Source organism: Phaethon aethereus, assembly GCF_964289735.1.
Source record: "Phaethon aethereus genome assembly, chromosome: 1".
Taxonomy (NCBI): domain Eukaryota; kingdom Metazoa; phylum Chordata; class Aves; order Phaethontiformes; family Phaethontidae; genus Phaethon; species Phaethon aethereus.
In genome coordinates this window covers 88,948,132-88,968,960 of record NC_138575.1, presented here as the reverse complement: position 1 = coordinate 88,968,960, position 20,829 = coordinate 88,948,132, and the positions used below count along the sequence as shown (strand labels likewise).

The following is a 20,829-nucleotide window of genomic DNA, read 5'->3' as shown; positions in this document are numbered from 1 at the left end:
CTGATTTCTCAACCTAAGATTTCTCTCACACAGGATTACACCCTGCACATTTTCTAAAGGAATCTTAGACCTGATGCTGAACAGAAAATCCTGGAGCTCCCTGCTAAACCGAACAGCAGGTGGAATAGGAGCAGCTGAAGCATGTGTTGTTTCTCACTGAAGCACCTTAGACCTGACCAAGCAGGATGGCACAGGTAGCAGAAGTAAAATTCAAGTCCACTCTCTGGATTCTTTGGAGTGACTATCAAGAGGCCATCTAGTACAGTAGTCACTGTGACTTTTAGAGTATGGATATCCATATCCATAAGACACACTGACTCACTTTCACACAAACTAGATGCAGATACAAAATTACACTGAGTTTGAAGATGCAATAGGGAAAGGCAGTAGGTTCTCTCTTCATCACCCTGAGCATTTTGATCTGTAAGCCTGTGCTTAGTTATTCTGGTTATCCAAGAACACGCTCAACTACCGTATCAAAGCTGAATAACCACCAACTGGGATTAACTGTCCATCTGTAACAAGATCACATGCACAGCTAAGGATATTCTTGAGAAGATTACAAATCTTTCTGCTGGATTCTGATCACCTTGCCTATACCTCAGCTTCTTGCAGTGGTCAATGGAAAAACCCAAAACCCCATTTGGGCAACCCTATGTTCTGCTTTTGTGGGATTTCTTCATGAATTGTGATTGTTTCTGCCCTCCCTCTTTGACTACCCGCACAAGCTCAATGCTGGTCCCACTGGAAACATCTGGCTTTGTGCACATTTTTTAATGCAAACACCTTCAATGTTCTACTTGGATTTTCCAGGAAAAAAGTTTTTGTTTCAAACTAAAATGATTAAGAAGATACAAAAACCAAAATGTCTGTCCCAGGAACCAAAAGTCCTTGCAACTACTCAGCAGTCTCTACTGAAATCCCACCAGTCGCCTTATTTCTTGATAGATGGGAGCTGCCAGTTCTTTGGCTTTCTCTGCTCCATCCTCTAAAACCTTTATTAGATGGGATTTGTCTTCCTGGAGTTTCTTGATTTCTTTCCTGATAGGTGCAAATTTTTGAATGACTGACTCTGCTACCACCATTTTGTAGTGAGCAGTGTCGAGACCAGCAGATTGGTGCAGCACTTCTTTGATGCTAAGCCCCGTTACTGCAGCATGAATGGACACCAGATTGGAGACACCAGGGCGACCGGCTGGGTCGTAGGTCACCTCAGAGGTAAAGTCAGTCACAGCTTTGCGGAATTTCAGCACAATTTCATCAGGGCTGTCCGCAATATTAACAGTAGCTAACTTCTGTGGATCTGACTTGGACATCTTCACTGTCGGATCTCTGAGGGACTTTATTTTCTTTGTTGTACCTTAAAAAAAAAAAAGGGAGGGATAATTATGAGCACACACAGACAATGGTTTCTTATGACAGTTGCTAAGAACAATTTGTAGCAGCATGACAAAGTTATCTGTTTATCCTTACTTAAAAATGATTTGTGAGGACAATAGCATATACTCCTATTTAGTCCTTATGCCCTTCCTGTCCTTCTAAGACACTGTTCTTCTCCCATAAACTAAATGAAAACCTGCTCCCTTTCTCTCCTCCTCACCAAGCAGAAACTTCTGCTGGGACGCTTCCTAATATTTTCTATGATTACATGCTGATCTTCTCTAAAAACTCTCTCCTCCCTTGTATTCCAGGCACTGGGGACAAGTTACCCAGAAAGCACAGACCACACATTACTGAAAGGTTCTGTAACAGTGGAGAAACAGGTTAAATCCACTGGTAAAAAAGGAATCCCAGAACATTTAATCTCCTTGCTTTAGGAAAATCTTTCACCCAAAATCTCTTGGTAATTCTCCTAAATATCAATAAAGACAGTTATTAAAAGTTCCCTAACTGAACACTAACCAACTCCATTAGAGGGAAAGCACTGTTCAGGTAAGAGAGGTGTGGGTATTGTACAAACTGCTAAGATATATACGTGTACATGAAATAGAATAGTAGCATTAGGGGAATATTGCAAAGTACTTTCTTTAACAGCATAAACCCAAACTGTTTTAGTCTTTCCCCAAGAATCATGATTCGTGGAGTACACAAAGTACCACTGATCTAGAAAGTACTCACACCAATTGTTTTTAGACACCTAATACAACTAAATTACCTGCATGCTCCTTATAGACAACCTATGTACTCAGTGAAGGGATAAGTGTTCTTCTGGGGTAAAAATCAGACTTCCCCAGAAAGCGCTCTGTTTTGAATCACCTTTTGGTCTGTCTGTTTTCTGTACATTTGAAGGACTCCAGGTAATCTAACTGCCTATTGCCAGTGAGTCTGAATAGGTCTCTAACTCCTCCATTCATCTAGGATATTTCATTGGTTTGCATGTACTTGTGCACTAACGAAGGTATGCATTTCATGAGGAAAATGTCAATTCCCGCCCCCCCCACCTTTAAATTGAGCTTTTTATTTCCTGGGAAACAGTCTTGCCTGCACCATAGGCTATATTCAGCTCCTCATTACAGTGCTTAGTATTTAGTTTTTCATTAGAAACTGCAGACCTTGCAATACCTAGTATTCTCTAAGCTCCACTCTGGGATATAACACCATTTTTGTCACTAAGGCTTGAAAATTGAGAAAGGTTTATTACTGCCTGTCTTTTCTAAGGTGAGAGCTCCTTGCCCTTTTAAGGGCGAAGGTCTCTGCTGTGCATTCCTCTACATTACTTACAACAAAGATGCAATGCTTCTTCCTTGCCCAATTCTTCACGTTTCTTAACAAACATGCCATTTGCGCCATCTGACTCCTCCTCACCCCCTGGCCTATGACCTTATAGCTCAAAAATGGCTGAGATTTTCCTTATAAGTCTCCCTGAGTCTAAGATCAAAAATGAGAAGTCTAAGCTCTGTAAGAGACCCTTACTGAAGTATGCAAGTATATATTAAACACACTTAAAAGATTTTTGAGCACTGTAACAATAAACCTACAAGCTGTTTAGCACGCTTAATGTGAACATCTACCATTCAGACACTGAAGAATTCTGCTTGCTAGAGGTCTCATCTTGTTTCTTAACTGTCTCCTGAATGAGCAACATGGAGCAGAGACCCTACTCTTAAAAGGTCCAATACTTGAAGAGCAAGGCTGACTGGCAGCAGCAGAGTGCATCTGGCCCCCTGGACTAGAATACCAGACGTCGCATACATTCCTCTACTGGGGATTTGTAAAGCCTTATGTCTATCTTGGGAGTTCAATTTCACAGCCTGTAGTCTCTTGTTGTCAGTTTTTGATTTTCCACTCCCTTAGCATGAGTTTGCTCCCTTTTCTTGGTCCCTGAAACTATTTCCACAATATTTAAATCCATCTTCAACCTTGAAGTACAGTTAAGGGGGAAAAAAAAAACCAAACCCAAACCACAAAACCAGCTCACTTAAAATGGCTTTGGGCACAGGAAAGAATTCTCCGTATTTCTTGTTGAAATGTTGTGCTATATCTTGGGATAGTTCCAGGTGCAGGACTTGATCTTCTCCAACAGGAACATGTGTTGACCTTTTAATAAAAGACAGATACAGGAAACTCAGTAAAGCTCTCTGGTTCTGCTGAAATGATACTCAAGACTGTCACAGCTTCTGCCATGACTGAGGGCCACATCGAGCCAAACACTCAGTCCCAGCTAGATATAGGTGCTGTGGGAACAAGATCCCAAACCGACTGTATTCCAGGATGAGTCTGCTTTTTCTGCTGGACTGAAACACATCTCCAAAGGCAAAAATAGCCCTTCATGAAAACATACATGGTAAATATACCAATAAGAGCACATCATTAAACTCAGCCCAAAGAAAGGTTTTTGTAGTATCTCCTTCTGTCTCTTTAGAGATCAAAGAGCATGTGTTACAGCATGCAAACAAAGTAAGAAAGGTCTGCAAGGCGTAAAGCGCAAGCACCTTGCTTTGTCAAATCTCAGGAAAACATAACTGTTGTTGATAAGTTAGTACTGTAGATTTATCAAGGGAAGAAAGAAGAGAGTAGTTCTTCCTCATGGGTCATCATTATTTAAATATCATGTGGGCCAGTGCCTCTACTGCCACAAGTGTTAGCATTCATAGATTAGAACTGTTAGGATCAAAGGATCATTTGATCTTCTGTATTGAACTCAATAGCTTGAATGCAGCTCTGGAGGAAAACACAATCTGCATCAGAGAACATGAGGAGGTGAAGAATCCATTACTTCCCCTGGTGATTCTTTCCCACAGTTAATCATACTTGCTAAAAATGTATGATTCTTGACTTGAAGCCTTGCCAGCTTCTGATTACTCTCCCCTCCCCCAGCAGATTTTTTTTCTAAGGCTTGTGGGTTATTCAGCTCCGCATCCTGGATATGTTCCAGTGTAAGAAAGTTCACTATGCATCTTTTAAGTTCCCAGAAAATTTCAGTTCAACACGGTACTCCTTCCTTCCTTCCGATTCTAAATTACTGGGCTGACATCCAGGAATCATTTTGTCCACCTTTATTCCCCACGAAACAATCAGCAAGGCAACCTAAAAACAGTTACAGTAGCCAATAGGAAATCACAGTGGCCTATAAACTAACAGAAAGAAAATCAGTTACCATGATCAATATACTTTAAGCGGGTCAAAAGAAGTGTTTCCATATGCCAAAATGGTTCCATTTTCACAAAGTTTGCCACTAAACAGAAAACATATTGTCTTTATAAATGCCTCTGCATGATTCTTTGCCTTTTTCCTTGCTGTTTTTTTAATATTTCTGTCCTGACGCTATTTTTATTCCTTAGTGTCATATATTCACCTTCTGTCCATTTTCCTGTCTCTCTGATCCTTGGTTCGTCTGAATTAGTACTGTTTCTCCCCCTCCTTCAGCTCTTAATTCTTCTTCATGACTGCCATTCCCTTCCTGTGTTTCCATTTCTCCCTGATTCTTGTTCCCTATATTATGTTTTCACATTAAAACATTTCTTATTAAAGATATTATGTCAAATTTCTTCAAAGAGATAGTGTTTCTCTTTTACTTCTTTGTTTCGTGCTCTGTCTGGATAGCCTGCTGTTAATACACATGGTAGCAAACAAATCACAGGCTGCACTAATGAATGATGAATCACATGATCTTATTAGAAATGGGAAAGATGTACATGGTTGAGCTCAATCAAAACAAGGTGATTTCTGATAAAGTTGTCTAAATTTCACCCTTAAACACTGCTTGACAATCAAGTAAGACTCATTGCTTAGAAGATTATTTTAACGTTCAAATTAATTCTGACTTTTGCTTCCCATTATTTCTAGTTAAAATTCAAGTGAATTAGAAATATCATCTACTGGTCTTCTAACATTACTGTTTTCCCTTAGGATTAAATTTCTCTAGATAGATTTTTCTAGGTTAACAACTTGCCAGTCTCAGTTACTCTGTCCTCCTAAAGTCGCTGCCCTCATAGTTCTGTATTACTTCTCTATCCCAACAAATACCCACAACTTCAGAACAATTCCACAAAGTACATACGCTCAGAACATAAAAACAATTAATACATGGTGCAATGTCTTTGACATTTACTTATTGAGACAGTTTAAAACATTAAATACAACCAGTCACGACAATGCACTAGAAGTTCTATCAGCTAGGCTACAAACTCAGGCACGCTCAGTCACCAGTCCCTCAGTAGCATGTATTTCCATTGCAGCACATAGTACACCACAGAGAATATTCAACTAGCCCAGGTACCACAAGGTGAAGTAAATGATTCATTTTTTCATCAGTATCAACAGGCCTACACAGAATCCCACACTAATATGGGTATACTATATGCAGCCAGCTTAAGTATCTCTACAGTACACTGCATAAAATAAAGCATAACACTGCATAAAATAAAGTATAACTACTTAAAAAAATATGTGTGCATGTGAACATGTAATATGTATAATTAAACATCAATGTGTTATAATTCCCTAAGAATTGTTCTGAAGTGACCAGCTTTTTCTCTTTACAGCGCTGTCAGTTGCTTTCAAACCAGTCTATATTTCAGGCAGCCACTTGAGAGGCAAAAAAGCTGTCATCCATTTCCAATCTTCTGATCTAATCACGCCCAGCTTTCCCACTTAGTAAGTTAGCCTGTTGACCTGATGAACATTCATTCTAATGCAGCTGATCGGACATTGCCCATAGGCTCACATTCTGCCTCTTACTTGTACAGCAAAATATCTGCTGCTTGAAGCACAGGATAAGTCAACAAACCAACGGTTCCTTCATTATTCTGGCTGGCACGCTTCATCTGTTTGCAAGAGAAAAACAGAGAGGAATCACCCTTTTGGCTAACGTTATTCAAAGTCTATGATTTTAATAAATTAGAATTCTGACTAATTTGAGTAACTTATTGTGTAACTCTAGAGAAAAGTGTGCCATGCAAAATCCACTCCTTGTGGATACACACATGCCATTTCATGTCCTATATTTATTAATTTCCCTATTATGATATTGAAGTGGGAAGAAAACATAGGCTTGTGTTTTCTTTCTGTTTGTAATCTTACTAATAGAAATTATTACAAATACAAAACAATCAGGCTGGGTTATTAAAGTTATTATTGATACCCCCCTTCTTTTTAAATAGCATTTTCATCAGTAAATTTTTGAAACACTTTATGGTAAGATATAAAAAGGCATTAATACCTGTGATTCACAGAAAAGAGATTAAGACACAGTGATCACACACAGTCACCAGGAGAGTCAGTGACAGCTAGGAGGAGAACGCAGAACTACAGAGTCAGAGTCCAGTGTTCTCTCCATTAGTTCACGCTGCTCCCAACAATCCACCCACTGTCCTGAAGTCGTTTACCGCTCTAGGATATGGATTATTTAAACCAAGGTAGTCAGGCTACAGATACTCATTCTGTTCTAGCAATGGCTTATCTACTTTTAGCTTTTAACAATAAATACAACTAAAATCCTGAAAGATCTTGATTATTTCATTAAGGCTATTCAAATATCTTTAGATTTTTCTCACCCTCTCATACAGATTCTGTCTTCTGTCTACATCTCTAAGTGCCTAGGGTTCAGGGGACCTAATTTGCAAAGTCTAGCACCTGTAACACCTATCTGTAGATTTGGAAAGTCAATCCAGTCAAAGCTGGATTTAAGAGCTTAACTTTAGAACCTCAGGTTTGAAAAGGTTGGCTTTAATCTATGCCATGCATTAACGCTGGTTGCTGTATTTAAGTTTTACTGTTTTTATTTAATTAAGAAGAAAAATAGGAAAAAAGAAAACATCTGGAGGTATTTAAGACTGCTCTGAACTCTGCAAGCAGAACTGCTCTTAAGATTTTTTTTTTTCCTTTTTTGATACTTCTCTCTCCTGCCTTTTGGTCTTCCTGCTTACTAGATACCAAATACAATACAAGGAAATTAAATGCAAGAATCCAGTTGATGCAGTCATGCTGATGCAGTACCAAGATTAAGAACATGAACACTTGAAACTTGTAAAGGCAAACATTTAAGGTGCACTAACTTTAACACTCAGTACATTTTTAATATTTATAATTTCTATACTTCTCTTCCAACATATGCTTCTTTTGCACCCTCTTCCATAAAATTCTTCACAGTGGAAAAAGAAAAGCTGTTTATGGAACTTCTTAATCAGCAAGGCGTAAGGCTTCCACTGTGATATTTTGTAGTTGTTTTGCATTATTAAATAAGCATTGAAATAACTCCAAGCATTCTAGCAAAATCAGTTTAACAACACTGAACAACCTTCCTATTTAGTACAGTTTCTGCAAGTCTCTGCCAAAAATAGTATCCTGTACCTTCCAGCAGAAAAACCTTCACTGGAAACAACAGACCTGGAAAGACACATTTTCCTCCTTCCACCACAGGACTAGAGAATTACTTAAACGTAAAGCAAGGATAACCAAGCTACAGTTGGTGCTTCACAGATAACAAGTATTTCAAGGACAGCAGTTCTACTGAATTCCCATACGTTTCCTTTCAATTTGTGAAACTGTCCATACCTTCCACTGGGGCAAGCGTAGCAGACGTGGTACGTTAGTTAAGCACCCAAGAATCCATGCAAGTTCTGCATGCTCAGGAACCTGGAAGTACAAAGTCAGAATCTGTTTTAATCTTCTACATTTATATACATATTTTCTTAACATCGATACAGATAAACAGTATCAGAGATCAGAAAATAATTAATTTTTGTCAATTATTTTTTCAGCAAGGTCAAGTGACAAGCTAATGGAAAGTTCTGGACACCACATGGATTGAACATTCAAGCAGCATAGCAAGGTCCTTGATCCTATCCACTCATATTCTAAAAAAGAAAGAAAATGCTTTAGCAATAACTGAGTTGAATGTACATGTAAACTAATCAACTGCTGGCCACTGTACATTAATAGCTACAAGACTTCCTTGCCTTTCTCATTTCCAGTGCCAATAAGTTACCCAAACTTCATTTCTGCTACATCAGTGCCCTGCACTAATTTCCCTTAATTGCCCTCACCAGCCTCATCTGAGCACTCCACCCACACTCTCTTTCTATGGCCCCAGGAGCCTCACTTAAGCTCAGGCCAGACTGCTCATAGTCCTTGCCTGAGCTACATTACACTGCAGCATGTCTGGCAGTCTAATAAAGCACAGGTCCTTCACAGAAGCCTGAGATAACTAATAGCTAGGGAACAAGAAGAGCTGGGCTGCTCCACGCTCTGTGGCTGCAGACAGCTATAAGCCAGGCAGGAACAGTCACCTCCCTGACCAGGACAATGTCCTGCAGTATCTATCAGGACAGGTGTAGTGATGGTGACAGTCTGGTGACCATCAGACATAGCAAGGTAATTAGTCCCATCTGAGATCAATCCAGGAAGCCCAGTGAGAAAATTGGGTCAGGGACAGGATTGAGCACAGGTACACTGTGACATAGCTCAGGTGAAAACTGGGAGCCTGAGCCTGAGCCTAAGCAGAGCTCCTGGGGCACTGGGAAGAAGGTGCATGGGTGGAGGGTCCAGGTGAGGCTTCTTGGGGCTTTGGGTAAACTAACAGGTCTTAAGGACCCTCATTGGTCTGCAAAACAGGAATAATAGCTGAAGTCAAACTACAGAACAGCCTGAATTGTGGCTTAATTTGTTCCTCAGTTCTTCAATAGTATCAAAACTAATACTGATCTGCAGGTGAAAGAGAAGTATCAGGCCTCCACATACCCTTTGCTACAAGGGTGGTTTGAAAAGATGAGAGAGGAGTAAAGATCCCATTTAAGGTCACACAACAAACTCTTCATTTTAACATTCTGGGGAGATTACAGTGATAGTGGAATTTTAATAGTTTCAGAAAGACATCAGGCAGAGTGATTGCCCCCTCCTGCTAAGAGGAAGGCTTTCTACAGGCAGAGACAAGAAATGTGCTGTGCAACAACCGCTGTTGGATGAATCCGTGTTTAGCTTCTTTATATACATTCTTCAGCTTTTCCATTTCAAATATTCATTTTAGGATTAGTAAGAGAGGCAAGCAGTGCTGACACATACACTGTTCTTTCTCTTCCCTGTCATTTTGTCTGTTATTAGTTAGCTATATACACAATAATCATCAAAAGAAAAAGGTGATCTATGTTCTATTCCTTTGCTTACATGTTTGATTCACTCTTTTCTGTATTGGCAGGTTTGGTGGTTTAAAAGCATGCTAACCATCTCAAAGATGTTCAAAGCTTCATGCTTGCAACATGATATAATAATCCAGAAGGAAGGCAGTAAAAAGTGTTTGTTAACAAGTAAGAATTACTAGCACTGTTAATGGCAATTCTTCATTGTCACAATTTAAATGTAGTAATTTCCTAGCTAACAGTAATTAGACTATTTTGGTTGCACCTGTTGTATAGAGGTATCTGACCTCAAGACAACAGCTCAGCAGTTAGAGATGAACTATTCCAGGTTGATTCTCATTCCCTTCTTTTTGCCTTTCCCTTTTTTTTTCTTTTTTTCTTTTCATTTCCTCATGCTTATTTGACCTGCAATCTTCTGTGCACAAGACAAAGTGCAGCAAGATGCACCAAATGTACCTTCTGCAAGACACAAAGAGTGAGCTGAACTTTATAGGAAATACTGAGCTCAAGACCCCTATTTAATTTAGAAGGAATCACCATCTGGTTCAAAGTGGTTTCTCATTCCTTTCTTCTAGTCACGGATAGAGAGGAGATGGTGCTCTGTTGCACTTGTGTTGACAAGGACTCACTTTAAAAGCTATGCAGCCGTTGATCCAGCTCTGTCAGACATTGCTTCCACAGCCAAGACTGCACGTGAGTTTCACTGCATCAGTGGCTTTGACATTACATCAGTTACCGAAACACCAAGTGATCTAAACAGCATTTGTTGAGTTGAATCCACAGTTCTGTGTCCTAGCAAGTCATACTCACTTCTAATCCTCAAACACACACAGTCCTTTCCTAAGTAAGGCTAGAGTGCTGAATACGGTGAAGAAAAAGCCTAATAAAAGCAGGAGAAAATATAAAAAAGTGCACAGAAAGGTAAAGATTTCAGTTGGAAAAAATTTCAGTACTGGAGCCTAATGAGTTAACATTCATCACCCAAATTGCAGTAACTGACTGTATGTTGGTCTGTGAATCAGAAGGTACTAGGCTTAAACCACAAATCATTTGTCAGACTAAATCATGGTTTAAGCTACTGTGTTTTACTTGGCAAGAGAGGCAGGTAATTGCTGCATTTGGTCAGTCACTGTGCATCAGATCAAATGTGGTTACTCATTAAGTTACAGTACTCCATCACTTTGATTGGATAACTGTGGATACAAAGAAACTGGAAGAATTGAAGATGTATATGATACCAGTAAAATAAAGGCCCAGTTTACTCTTCATTTCTGGCACTGAGCAATACTAATGGATCACAGTTTAGGAGAAGCCATTCTCTCGGGCAAACTCAGTCAGCCTCTTGCTCCGAGTCCATTTAAAATTCTGAGCAAATGTCTTCATTGAACAACCAAAACATAAGAATGTAAGAAATAATATTGTACTGGATCACAACAGAGGTAGCTGCAGCCTAGCACTCTGTTTCCAGGAGTAGCAACAAGAGATGGCATTTAGGGCGAGAACATGAGCCTATTGCTTCTTACAGTATCTTCCCCTTATACTTCTCCAGCATCCAGAATGGTTGTACTAGGGAATATCAGAATGTATTATCCCTGGTGCAGTCCTGTTAGTACACACGTTCCCCATTAACGTGTCTAATTCCTTTCTGAACCTGCTAACATTGCCCACTTCACAACTACATGCAGCAACAAGCTCCAGAGGTTCAAACCTGATGTGTAAAGTACTTTCATTTATCCACTAAATAGTTTTGAATGACACCTGTTTATTGTATTGCACAATTCGGTGAACAATTCCACGATCAGTTTATCCAGTGCTTTTCTGATTTTGTAAACTTTGATTGCATCTAAACCTCACCTTTCTCCTCTTTGAACTGAAGCATCCCAGACTTCTAAATTTTTCCTTTTAATGCAGCTACTCTATCCCCTGCAGCATTAATTCCCCTTCTTTCTATCATCTCTAATTCACTACTTTCTTCTTGAGATGCAGACACTAAAGCTCTACCTGATATTCAAGATATGGGCACACTAAGGTTTTGTATAGTGACATCACCTTTGTCTTCTTCTCAATACCATTCCTGGAGACCTGGTGATGGTGACATATTGTTCACTTTTTTGAAAATTACTTGTGCTGAGCCAATGATTGCAGAGAACTGCCAATGATGACTCCAAGACTTTTTTGCTGTGTTGTGACTCAGCTCAATACCGTGTACAGGTGGTTTAGATTACTTTTACCTAGATGCTTCACTTTGCATTTAAAATTCTTCTACCACTAATTTGCCTACCCACTCTGTTTTATGAGTCCTTTTGGAGTTCCTTTCCTTGGCATAGCATTTGACTACCCAGAAGAACTTTGCACTACCCACAAATTTCTGTTCACTATCTTCTTCAGGTCATGAATGAAGATGTTGACCAGAACTGCTCCCAGCACAAATCCTGAGGGACATGACCACTGCCATTAAAAAAAAAGTGATCACTATATCCTATTTGGCTTTCAACTCTATCCAGCTGCAAACAAGTAATGAACATTTTCTCCAATACATTAAAAAAAAAAAGAATTTATATAGAACCATGCCAAAGGCTTTTAAAAAAATTCAAATCCATTATGTTCCTGGGATGCCCATTATCCACACGCTTACTGACACCCTCACAGAGTTCAGCAGTTTAGTGAAATAGGATTTTCCTTTAAAGAAACCATAGTGACTGTCCACAGAGACTGTTTACTCATGCACCCAGTGTCTTATTCTTTGTTGAAGACTCTATCATCCCCATTAAGACGAAAGTCAAAATAATCAGTTTGTAGTTTCTGGGGCCCCATTTAGAGCTCTGCTTGTGTGCTGCCAACATGACTTCAATCTATTATTCCTCTGTCACAGTGACTATTAATGGTGTCAGACTGCACGCCTTGGCCACCAGCTCTGCCATTTCACATCTGAGTTTTTTTCAGACTCCCAGCTTAATGCTATCTGGTGCCTAAACTCTCTTATCTTTACCTCATGGTTTCTGTAAATTTACAATAAACTGACTTAGCTCTTCTGATCTGCTGTGACAAAACGCACAAAGTGGCAACCTTCCCAATACCTTCAGCAGCAAAGTCCAATACCAAGAACTGAGCCTTGCTCTTAGGGCCTTAACAACCCTGAGTGTCTCCTATACTTTGTGCTCACTGATCCCCTAAATGACCTCCTGTTTTTGATGCAAGACCACTTAGTTACCAGCTTAAGAATCTTGTGCTAGGTGCTCCTCAAATTCTTTGTTAGTGCCCTTAATTTTTTGTTTAAAAAAAAAAACAAAACGGACTTGCAAATTTTATATGCTTTCTTGTTTTTCTAATTTGGGCAAGTTTTCCCTTCTGAAAATCTAATCTTTTCCTATGATTGCATCCTAACTTACGGAACAATGGAAAGGGATTTGCTGGACCAATGTTTTCTTCATGAATGGTGTCACACATTTAACTGTTGCTGGGGTTTTTTTGGTTTGTGTTTTTGGTTTTTGTTGCTTGGTTTTTTTTTAAGCATGACCTCCAGGATAGTTGTAGCTTTCTTGCTTTTTGCTTATTTGTTCCTGATAACTGGACTTCATTTTCACCTAGTTCCCCTTCTTGAAATAGAACATTCATGCATTTTATTTGGTCTGCTCTCTCCAGCCATAATGCCAAACACTGCTATAATGAGGTTGCTACTACTGAGAGCTTTCCACTAAAACATCCTGAACTAGGTCCTGTGCACCATCCAAAAGCAAATGTAGAATGGCGTCATTTCTAACAGACTGTAAAACTAGGAAGCATAATTTATTACATCAAAAAATTTTACCTGTATGTCTCATTCTGATAAAGGCTATATGTGGATAGTTGAAGTTTAATACTATTGCTCCCTGTACTAAATTTGCAGCTTGTCTCATCTCATTTAACATCGAAATGAAACATAGAAAAGATACCTCATCTTTGTATCAATCTGTCAAATGATTTTCAGTTGCCTCCTATTCTGTTAGGCAGCATTCATCATGCCATCACAAGGAAGACCTTTGTCAAAGAAGCATCACTTTTCACACAATTTTCATTAAAAAGAGTAGGACTGTCAAAGAGGTCTTTTGCTTATTTTTTTATTTTAATTTTTTTTTAAAGGAGTTCACACAAAATCTAACTACAAATCCAAGAAATACAAGTTATATAGAGTGCCAATCAATTAAGGGTATTCTGTGTATATTTGAAATAGTAAAGAACTTAATTTGGTTTGTATTTTAAAATCTGACAACGGGAGTACCCTCCTGTACTTCAGGAGCACCCCACCTTCCTGAAAGAGAACAGATAATAATTAGCTTAGCTCTTCTCTAACGAAGACATCAGTTTCTCAGTAGTGCTCTCTCCCTAAATGCCCCAGTATAAAAATACTACAAAATGCAGAAAAACAGAATTACATCTCCAATGAACAAAACAAACAACCAGTGACAGTTCCTGAACTGTATGTCAAACCAACTTCCAGGAATGTCACAATCATTGGTAACTCTGAAAAACAGCTATCTAATCCAGTAAATCCTTCATGTCAACTTCAGGTACTTTTGTGTCCTGAAAGAATATAACAGCCTGTTTTCAATATAAACATTATTTCCTCAGGAAATATTTTTTGCAGCTTGGTTGAAAATATTTGGAGGACTAACAGTCTTATAAAACCTCTATTTATTGTTTTCCTTACAAAGCCAACTATTTCCCACTTAGCAGTTTTCACAAAAAAAGCTTAACCAGATCCATATAGTGAACCCCTCTTTTTAGACAGCCCAAATAATACCCTTTGCTTTTCTCAGTAAAAACATCACGTTTCTCTCTTTCTTCCTACTCTGTGCTCTCACCCACTTTAACACAGTTTTCTTTCCTAATCTGTTACAAGTCTGTAAAAACCATCAACATTTCTCAAAGGGTCAAGATGGTCATCTCTCTGCTATTACCAACGACAGATTTCCTCCTTCAATTTCCATTGCATTAAGCATCCCCCACAGCCTGGCTTGCTAATCACTAATCAGTTATTTCCAGAACAAACTACTTAACGTTCCTTCCTTGTGGCCCGACAAGCCTGAGTCTACATAGTCAGATTCCTTTTATTTTATTTTTTTTAAGCATGCTTATTTAACAGAGGTGAGCACCTCCAAATGATCATGCACAGTTATCTAGAAGGCACAAACATCTCTGTTTCTTCACATGGCTGCGCGCCCTGCTCCTCCCTCTTTACAAATAGCTTCTTAATTGTTCACTTGTGTGGCCATTTGATGTTATTAAACTCGGATCACACTGTACACTTGGATCATCTCTGGGGTGTTATATGCTGAAGTACAACCTCAGGGCATCTCCCTGCACATCTATTACTTTGTCCTTTATCCTAGGTATTCCCTACCATGTTATTGCTGTTATTCCCTGGCCATAGCCACAGTTGATGATATATACATGGAAAACCTATAGCTCCTTTTAGTTCAAGTAATTCTAGATGACTTCTTACACTGAGGTATACAGCTGAGGACGACAGCAAGCAATGAGATTCAAGAACAATAACAGAGGGAAAGGCATGGATATCGTGAGCAGATCCTTTAAAGAGGTCTTTTAGAAGAAAGTGTTGCTCACATTCATTTTTTTTTAAATAAGAGGTAAGATTTTATTAATGCCTAAGGTCGCAAACAATGTGTTCAAGATACTCGTAATGCATCTCTATATTATACAGCTAGAGAGAATAATGGGGCCATAAACAAGACAAATTAGACTGCTCTTGAATCAAATGCACACAGCAACTGAACACCCAGTAAGATACTTCTGACAGAGAATTTGACATTGTAACCCAAATTCCTGTTCAAAGAAACAATTCAAGTGTAGGTGGAATATGTTCGTGGTTACAAAGGAAACATCTGATTTAAAGAACATGTTAACCAATGTATTAATTGAGGTGTGGTTATCTAGCTGTCATTGGTAAATCCAGCAGTATTTACAGCTTTCACTATTATCTTTGAACAATTTAATAACTTATTGTTGTTTATATTTGGCTAAAACTCACAGAAATAAGATGTGACTCTCCTTTAGAAAGAGCATGACCAAGAATACCCCTAGTGGAATCAGGTTATACTGGTTATAAACCCAGACAGAGCACAGTAATTTGGCTCAGGCATCCTTTTCCCTCTCTTTATTCATTATGAAATGAACTTTTTCAGAAATATTCTCCTAGTCTAACCCGCAATACTGTTTCGATTAATTAGCTTGGTGTATCCAGAATATTGGTGGAGAGAGGAACATAAATCAGCTACATAATAGTAGTATGGAATAAACCAGGTAAATTAAGGAAGAAAAAAAAAAAAAATCCTACTGAATCATGACTTTTCTTCCCATTGAGCTTTAGTTACGTCTAGCTCAGTCCTATGGGGGAGAAAAAAGAGAGATGAGAGAAGCAGAATAATTTTCTAAATTAAATAGTCACATACTTCCTCTTATGACAGAAGTTTTCAATGGACCATGCTAAATTAATGAATTTACAGGCTATGATGCAATGGAAGTTTTAAGCCCCTCTGAAAATTGGACAAGAAGTAGCGTGAATTCATTCAAACTCTGCCCACAAAACAAAGCAGCTGGATATTTCTGGAAAATAATAGCAGTGAAAGAGTTAGTGTACACATTTAAATTGTTGTATTTTGGCTTTTGGAGTTAAGGCTAAGACAAATTGGCAAATTCCCACCTCCCAGAGTTACTGCTTCAATTTGTTTGCACACTGCAGCTGATTATACTAAAAAAATAAATCACCCCATCCAGAAGGCTGAAAACTGCAATTTTCCGCCCAGAAACTGAACATTACGCTGTCCAGAAACTCACAGGACTCCTCAGAGAAGTGTTAGTGCAGCATATCAACCACTGCCTGCTGAATCAACTCTGATGGAATTTTAGTTTCTCTTGGGACATTTAGCATGTGTCTACTACGATAGGTAGGTGGACAGGAAGAACAGCCTAAGACCACATAAAAGCAACATCAGTTTCTAAAATTGTTTTGACTGTGAAGCAGATGAGATACAAGATGGTTATGGGTAAGAACTGAAACATGTTATTGTACCCACTAGGAATCAGAGAAAATGGTTTATACCATAGAAGCTTACCATGTGTGCAGATTGCTTACTGTCTTCCTTAACGCCCCACCCTGTAGTCCTTTTTGTTTTTAATAAAACATTCTAAGTTTTATGAAAGACGACTGTTACAGCTTTTATCAGTTATGGTACAATTTAAGGAATATATTTGCTCTTTCTTCTAGTATTTTCAGGATATGTTGTGTAAGTCATTATTGTGTTACTTCTCTTTCATGCCTGGTACACAAAAGCAGTCACTCAAAGTGTATCTTGACATTATGTTCTCTAAGAGCAAAGAGCATTTCATATATCTTGCAGCTGTGCTCCAAATAAAAATGCGTAATTTTGAAATATGTATTTATTTGTATTCTTACAGAAATTGTCACTCTTCTATGACTTGTCTTCCTACTTAAGAAAATTTAATTAATCAAGCTGTAATGAAAGAGCTTCTCTCACTGGGAGGCCATTCTAGTGTCCAACATATTCCACAGTTGTGTTTTCCTAAGACACTATAATTAAATGTGCTTGTTTATAACCCTCCACCGACAAATGCAGTTCCAAGCACTACCTTAAATCTTCATCATCATCCTTCTTGCTTCTAAGTATTTTCAGGTTAACATCACTTGCGCTTTGTACCCACTACTTCTGTAAGCTGGAGTTCAAGTTTGTAAGTGGTAATATAAGTGTGGGAGGTATTTGGTGAACTGCTACGTATGGAGACCAAATATACAGGTGGCCATTAACTTTCTGTTTATGTATGTTATAAAAAACTTTAATTTACAAATGGTAGATTCTGAAGCATATAAACCTGATATTCATTAAACTAGCACTTTCCATTTATAGGTAACTTAGCTGAATACCTGATACATAAGAACAGAGGCCATACACCCTCTAAGCAATACAATAAAAATCAGTCTATGCAAAATTCCTCTCACTTTCATTTCATTTTTCTTGCAAGGCAAATCACTGAAATAAATTCTGGGACTCCAAGACAACTTCATCTGGATCCTTATTGTAGCAGCACCTTTTGGATCTAGTGTAAACATGAAGGGTGTATCTGTTCTCACCACACTTTCTTCCAGCAGTCAATCTGTGATTAATACTGTTCAGCCTTTTGTCTCTTGCTTGTATTGGAAAGGATGATAAAACGTGGGAAAACTCTGGAAGCAGGTATTTCAGATAGCTCTGGATTAGACATATGATCTGCATAAACCCTGCTGTAAATAAAAGCCTATTGACAGTGAAACCCTTACCAAATGCACATGTCTTTCGAGAAACAAAGTAATCAATATTTTTTTCACATATGGCAAACGTATTGCAGAGAAGCAATACAAGCAGCAACAGAAAGAGTAAACCAAACAAATTAAAAAAATAAACAAAAACCCCTCTTCAGCAATTCTAGACCATTCTTGCCCAAGTTAATCCACAGGAAGTAAGAGGACACAGGAGTATTTACAACAGCGATGGCATGAGCAATTCCTTTAATGGGAGCTTACCATCACTAGCATACTTCTGCAGTGCAAAAATTTCATTCTACTATATGCTGCTACAGAATCAGTGTGCCACCAGTCATTAGTTGTAGCTGGTTTTAGTGATTCTTATTTCATAATAATTTCATCGCATGGTGTTTGTTTAAAAAAACTGAGCAGAAGTGTTAAGCAGAAGTAACTGCTGTAGCACTTCTGTGATCTATACATTTGGTAATTTTCAAGATAGAATTGATAATACAGCAATAACTGTAGCATGCTAACATACTGAGAACTCATTTATCAGTTTGATCTGGTCTTGAAAAGGGAAAGCTACTTTTGCCCATAACCAGATACCTAAACCAGTTCTCTATCTGCAGCTGGATTTTCACTGCTTTCCTGATGACCTCTGGAAGTACAACCTATTTCAGTATACAATCAGTTTTGGTCACTTCGCTTTAAAGCTCAGCCAAATGTTTGTAAATAAAATTGTGGCCTTTTAGACCGCCCTTGGAGACTGCTAAGGTGGCTGAAAAGGAGAAGCCAGACCCTTTTTTGAAAACAGAGCAATTACCAATCCAAGATCAAGCAATAAACTTTCTTGGTTAGCAATAACTGCAATTCATCTTACACCTTTGTTTTTAGGAACAATCATCTCAATATTATGACATTCCATAACGTACTATTTCATTATCATACTAAAATAATAAACACATTAGCAAGGTTCCTGTCTCCTTTCCTTGCATCAAGAGCTACACACATATATTCCTTTTAATTGCTTCCAGAGAAATGTCTGGTCCTGCCAATGCAACTGTAACAGACCATAGTGCATACCTAGGTATACCTGACCACTACATACAGCTTGAATAGACTTGTTTTTGGGAAGTCAACATTACTGAAACAGTCTGGATTCACAAACAACTGTAATAGTCCTCTTCTGCTTGCAGTGTGACAAGGAGCTTACAAAAATCTGCTAGAATCAGCCACTTCTGAAAGTTGTATTGATACATGTGTGATAAGTATTAGTAAGAATATGGTTCAAGACATCAGACACCACCCACAGAAAGAACATACTTAATGGTTTAGATTGAATAAGAAGAAAAAACATTATATCTGGACAGATAAGGACACACAGAAAAATTAAGATAAGAGGTGGTCTATTTAACAGAGGCCAACCTAACCAGAGTAACATAAACCAGAATAATCTTCGGTGGAAGCTTTTGTTTGATAAAGGCATTTTTCAAGTCTAGCTATCTAAAGTTTTCATTGGTTGTTGGCAGTTCTGTAGAAGCATCACTTACAGTCCTTCATTTCTTGAGCCTGTTACTTTCTCTTTGGGGACTCAATCACTGCATTATTATATTGTGAAAGATAAAACATGCTTTCTGTGGCTGACTGCAATGTAAGATTCTCACTGGTAATCTGCTGGCTTCAAGAGAAGGCTGTGTGTTGGCTTTAGCAAAACCTGGAATAGCAGTAGTTTAGCTTTTAGACTCGTAAGAACATGAGAAAAGCAACACTGGAACAGATCAAATATCCATCTCTGACAACAATCAACAGAAAAGAGCGTTAAGTACAGAAAAGCATAGACATTGTCCCAGTTGTGGTTGCAGCACTTCCTGCACAGGTGGCACCTCAGGTATAATAGTCCTCAACACATTTTTCAGATTAATTTGTCAAGTCCTTTTTTGAATTCATACACCTTTCAGCATGTGCTCTATCCTGTCCCAAGGAGTTCTGTAACCTAATTGTGGACTTCATGAAATGCCGCACTGTTTTGCTTGTGCTGAATCTACCAGGTGTTAACTTATTTTGATACCTGTTAGGTCACGTTCTTCAGTGGATAAGACAGTTGCTCCCCATTTATTTTCTCCACTTCACTTGCAGTTTTATAAACCTTTACTTTATTCCTCTCTAACCATAACCTGCAACTCATCTCTTTTTTAGGCTGAGGAGTCCTCTCTGTGTATCTAGTCACTGATCCTGTGTTGTAACAAACCGAATTGTTCAGTTGCTTGAAAACAAGAAAAAACAAAACTCCAGACAGGTTTTGACTGCATCACTGGCTCACATTAAGATTATTCCAGTTAATGTCAGTCTCAATGTGAATGAAGTTAAGTCAAAGTAGAGCCAAATTAAAAGCCAAGATGGTAACTAATTTAAACATACATCCACTGGAATTCTGAGCTAATCTATTTAGATTTTTTTTAATACAGAGGAAAAGTGAAGCAGGAAATGCATCTGTCTTCATTATTTCAATAGCCACCAGGGATATGAAGCTGTGATTGTCATTTGCAGTTTGACAACCACAGGAAACTCTGCCTGTAAAGAACGATGTTCAAAGGAGGAATGCAATACCATGATTTAATCTCTCACTGATAAAATGTAGACCCTGTGCACATCACCTTTGCAGTTCTGTTCCAAGTCGGACATCCGTTTAAATATGTCTTCACAAGAGCAGAAGCTATGACACATCTGCCTCTGTGGGAAATTACAGAAGTTTGCCAGTTTAAAGTCAGTTAAAGAAAGTTAATCAGGCAAGAAACTAAGTTGTGTTCCAGGCAAATGCAGCATGTGATACACTAGGCTGACATAAGCCAGGTAGAAAGTTAAACCCTGTACCCTTTAGGGTTGTCAGGAGAAACAGCAAATATTTCACATACCAGATCAGGTGGATAAAGGTGCATATGAAAAGGAGGTTACAGTGAA

At 38.5% G+C, this 20,829-nt stretch overlaps 1 protein-coding gene across 1 annotated transcript in view; it reads right to left on the bottom strand.

The window, feature by feature from the left end:
• Positions 1–911: 911 nt before the first annotated feature.
• Positions 912–20,829, bottom strand: part of WARS2 (tryptophanyl tRNA synthetase 2, mitochondrial) — a gene marked incomplete at its 3' end in the record, with an annotated part of 44,387 nt that continues 24,469 nt past the window's right edge. The window contains exons 3-6 of the mRNA XM_082006294.1: positions 7,996–8,076; positions 6,181–6,266; positions 3,419–3,537; positions 912–1,360 (exon numbers count right to left, since the gene is read on the bottom strand). Coding sequence (XP_081862420.1) covers positions 912–1,360; positions 3,419–3,537; positions 6,181–6,266; positions 7,996–8,076 — 735 coding nt within the window. The remainder of the gene's footprint in view (positions 1,361–3,418; positions 3,538–6,180; positions 6,267–7,995; positions 8,077–20,829) is intronic.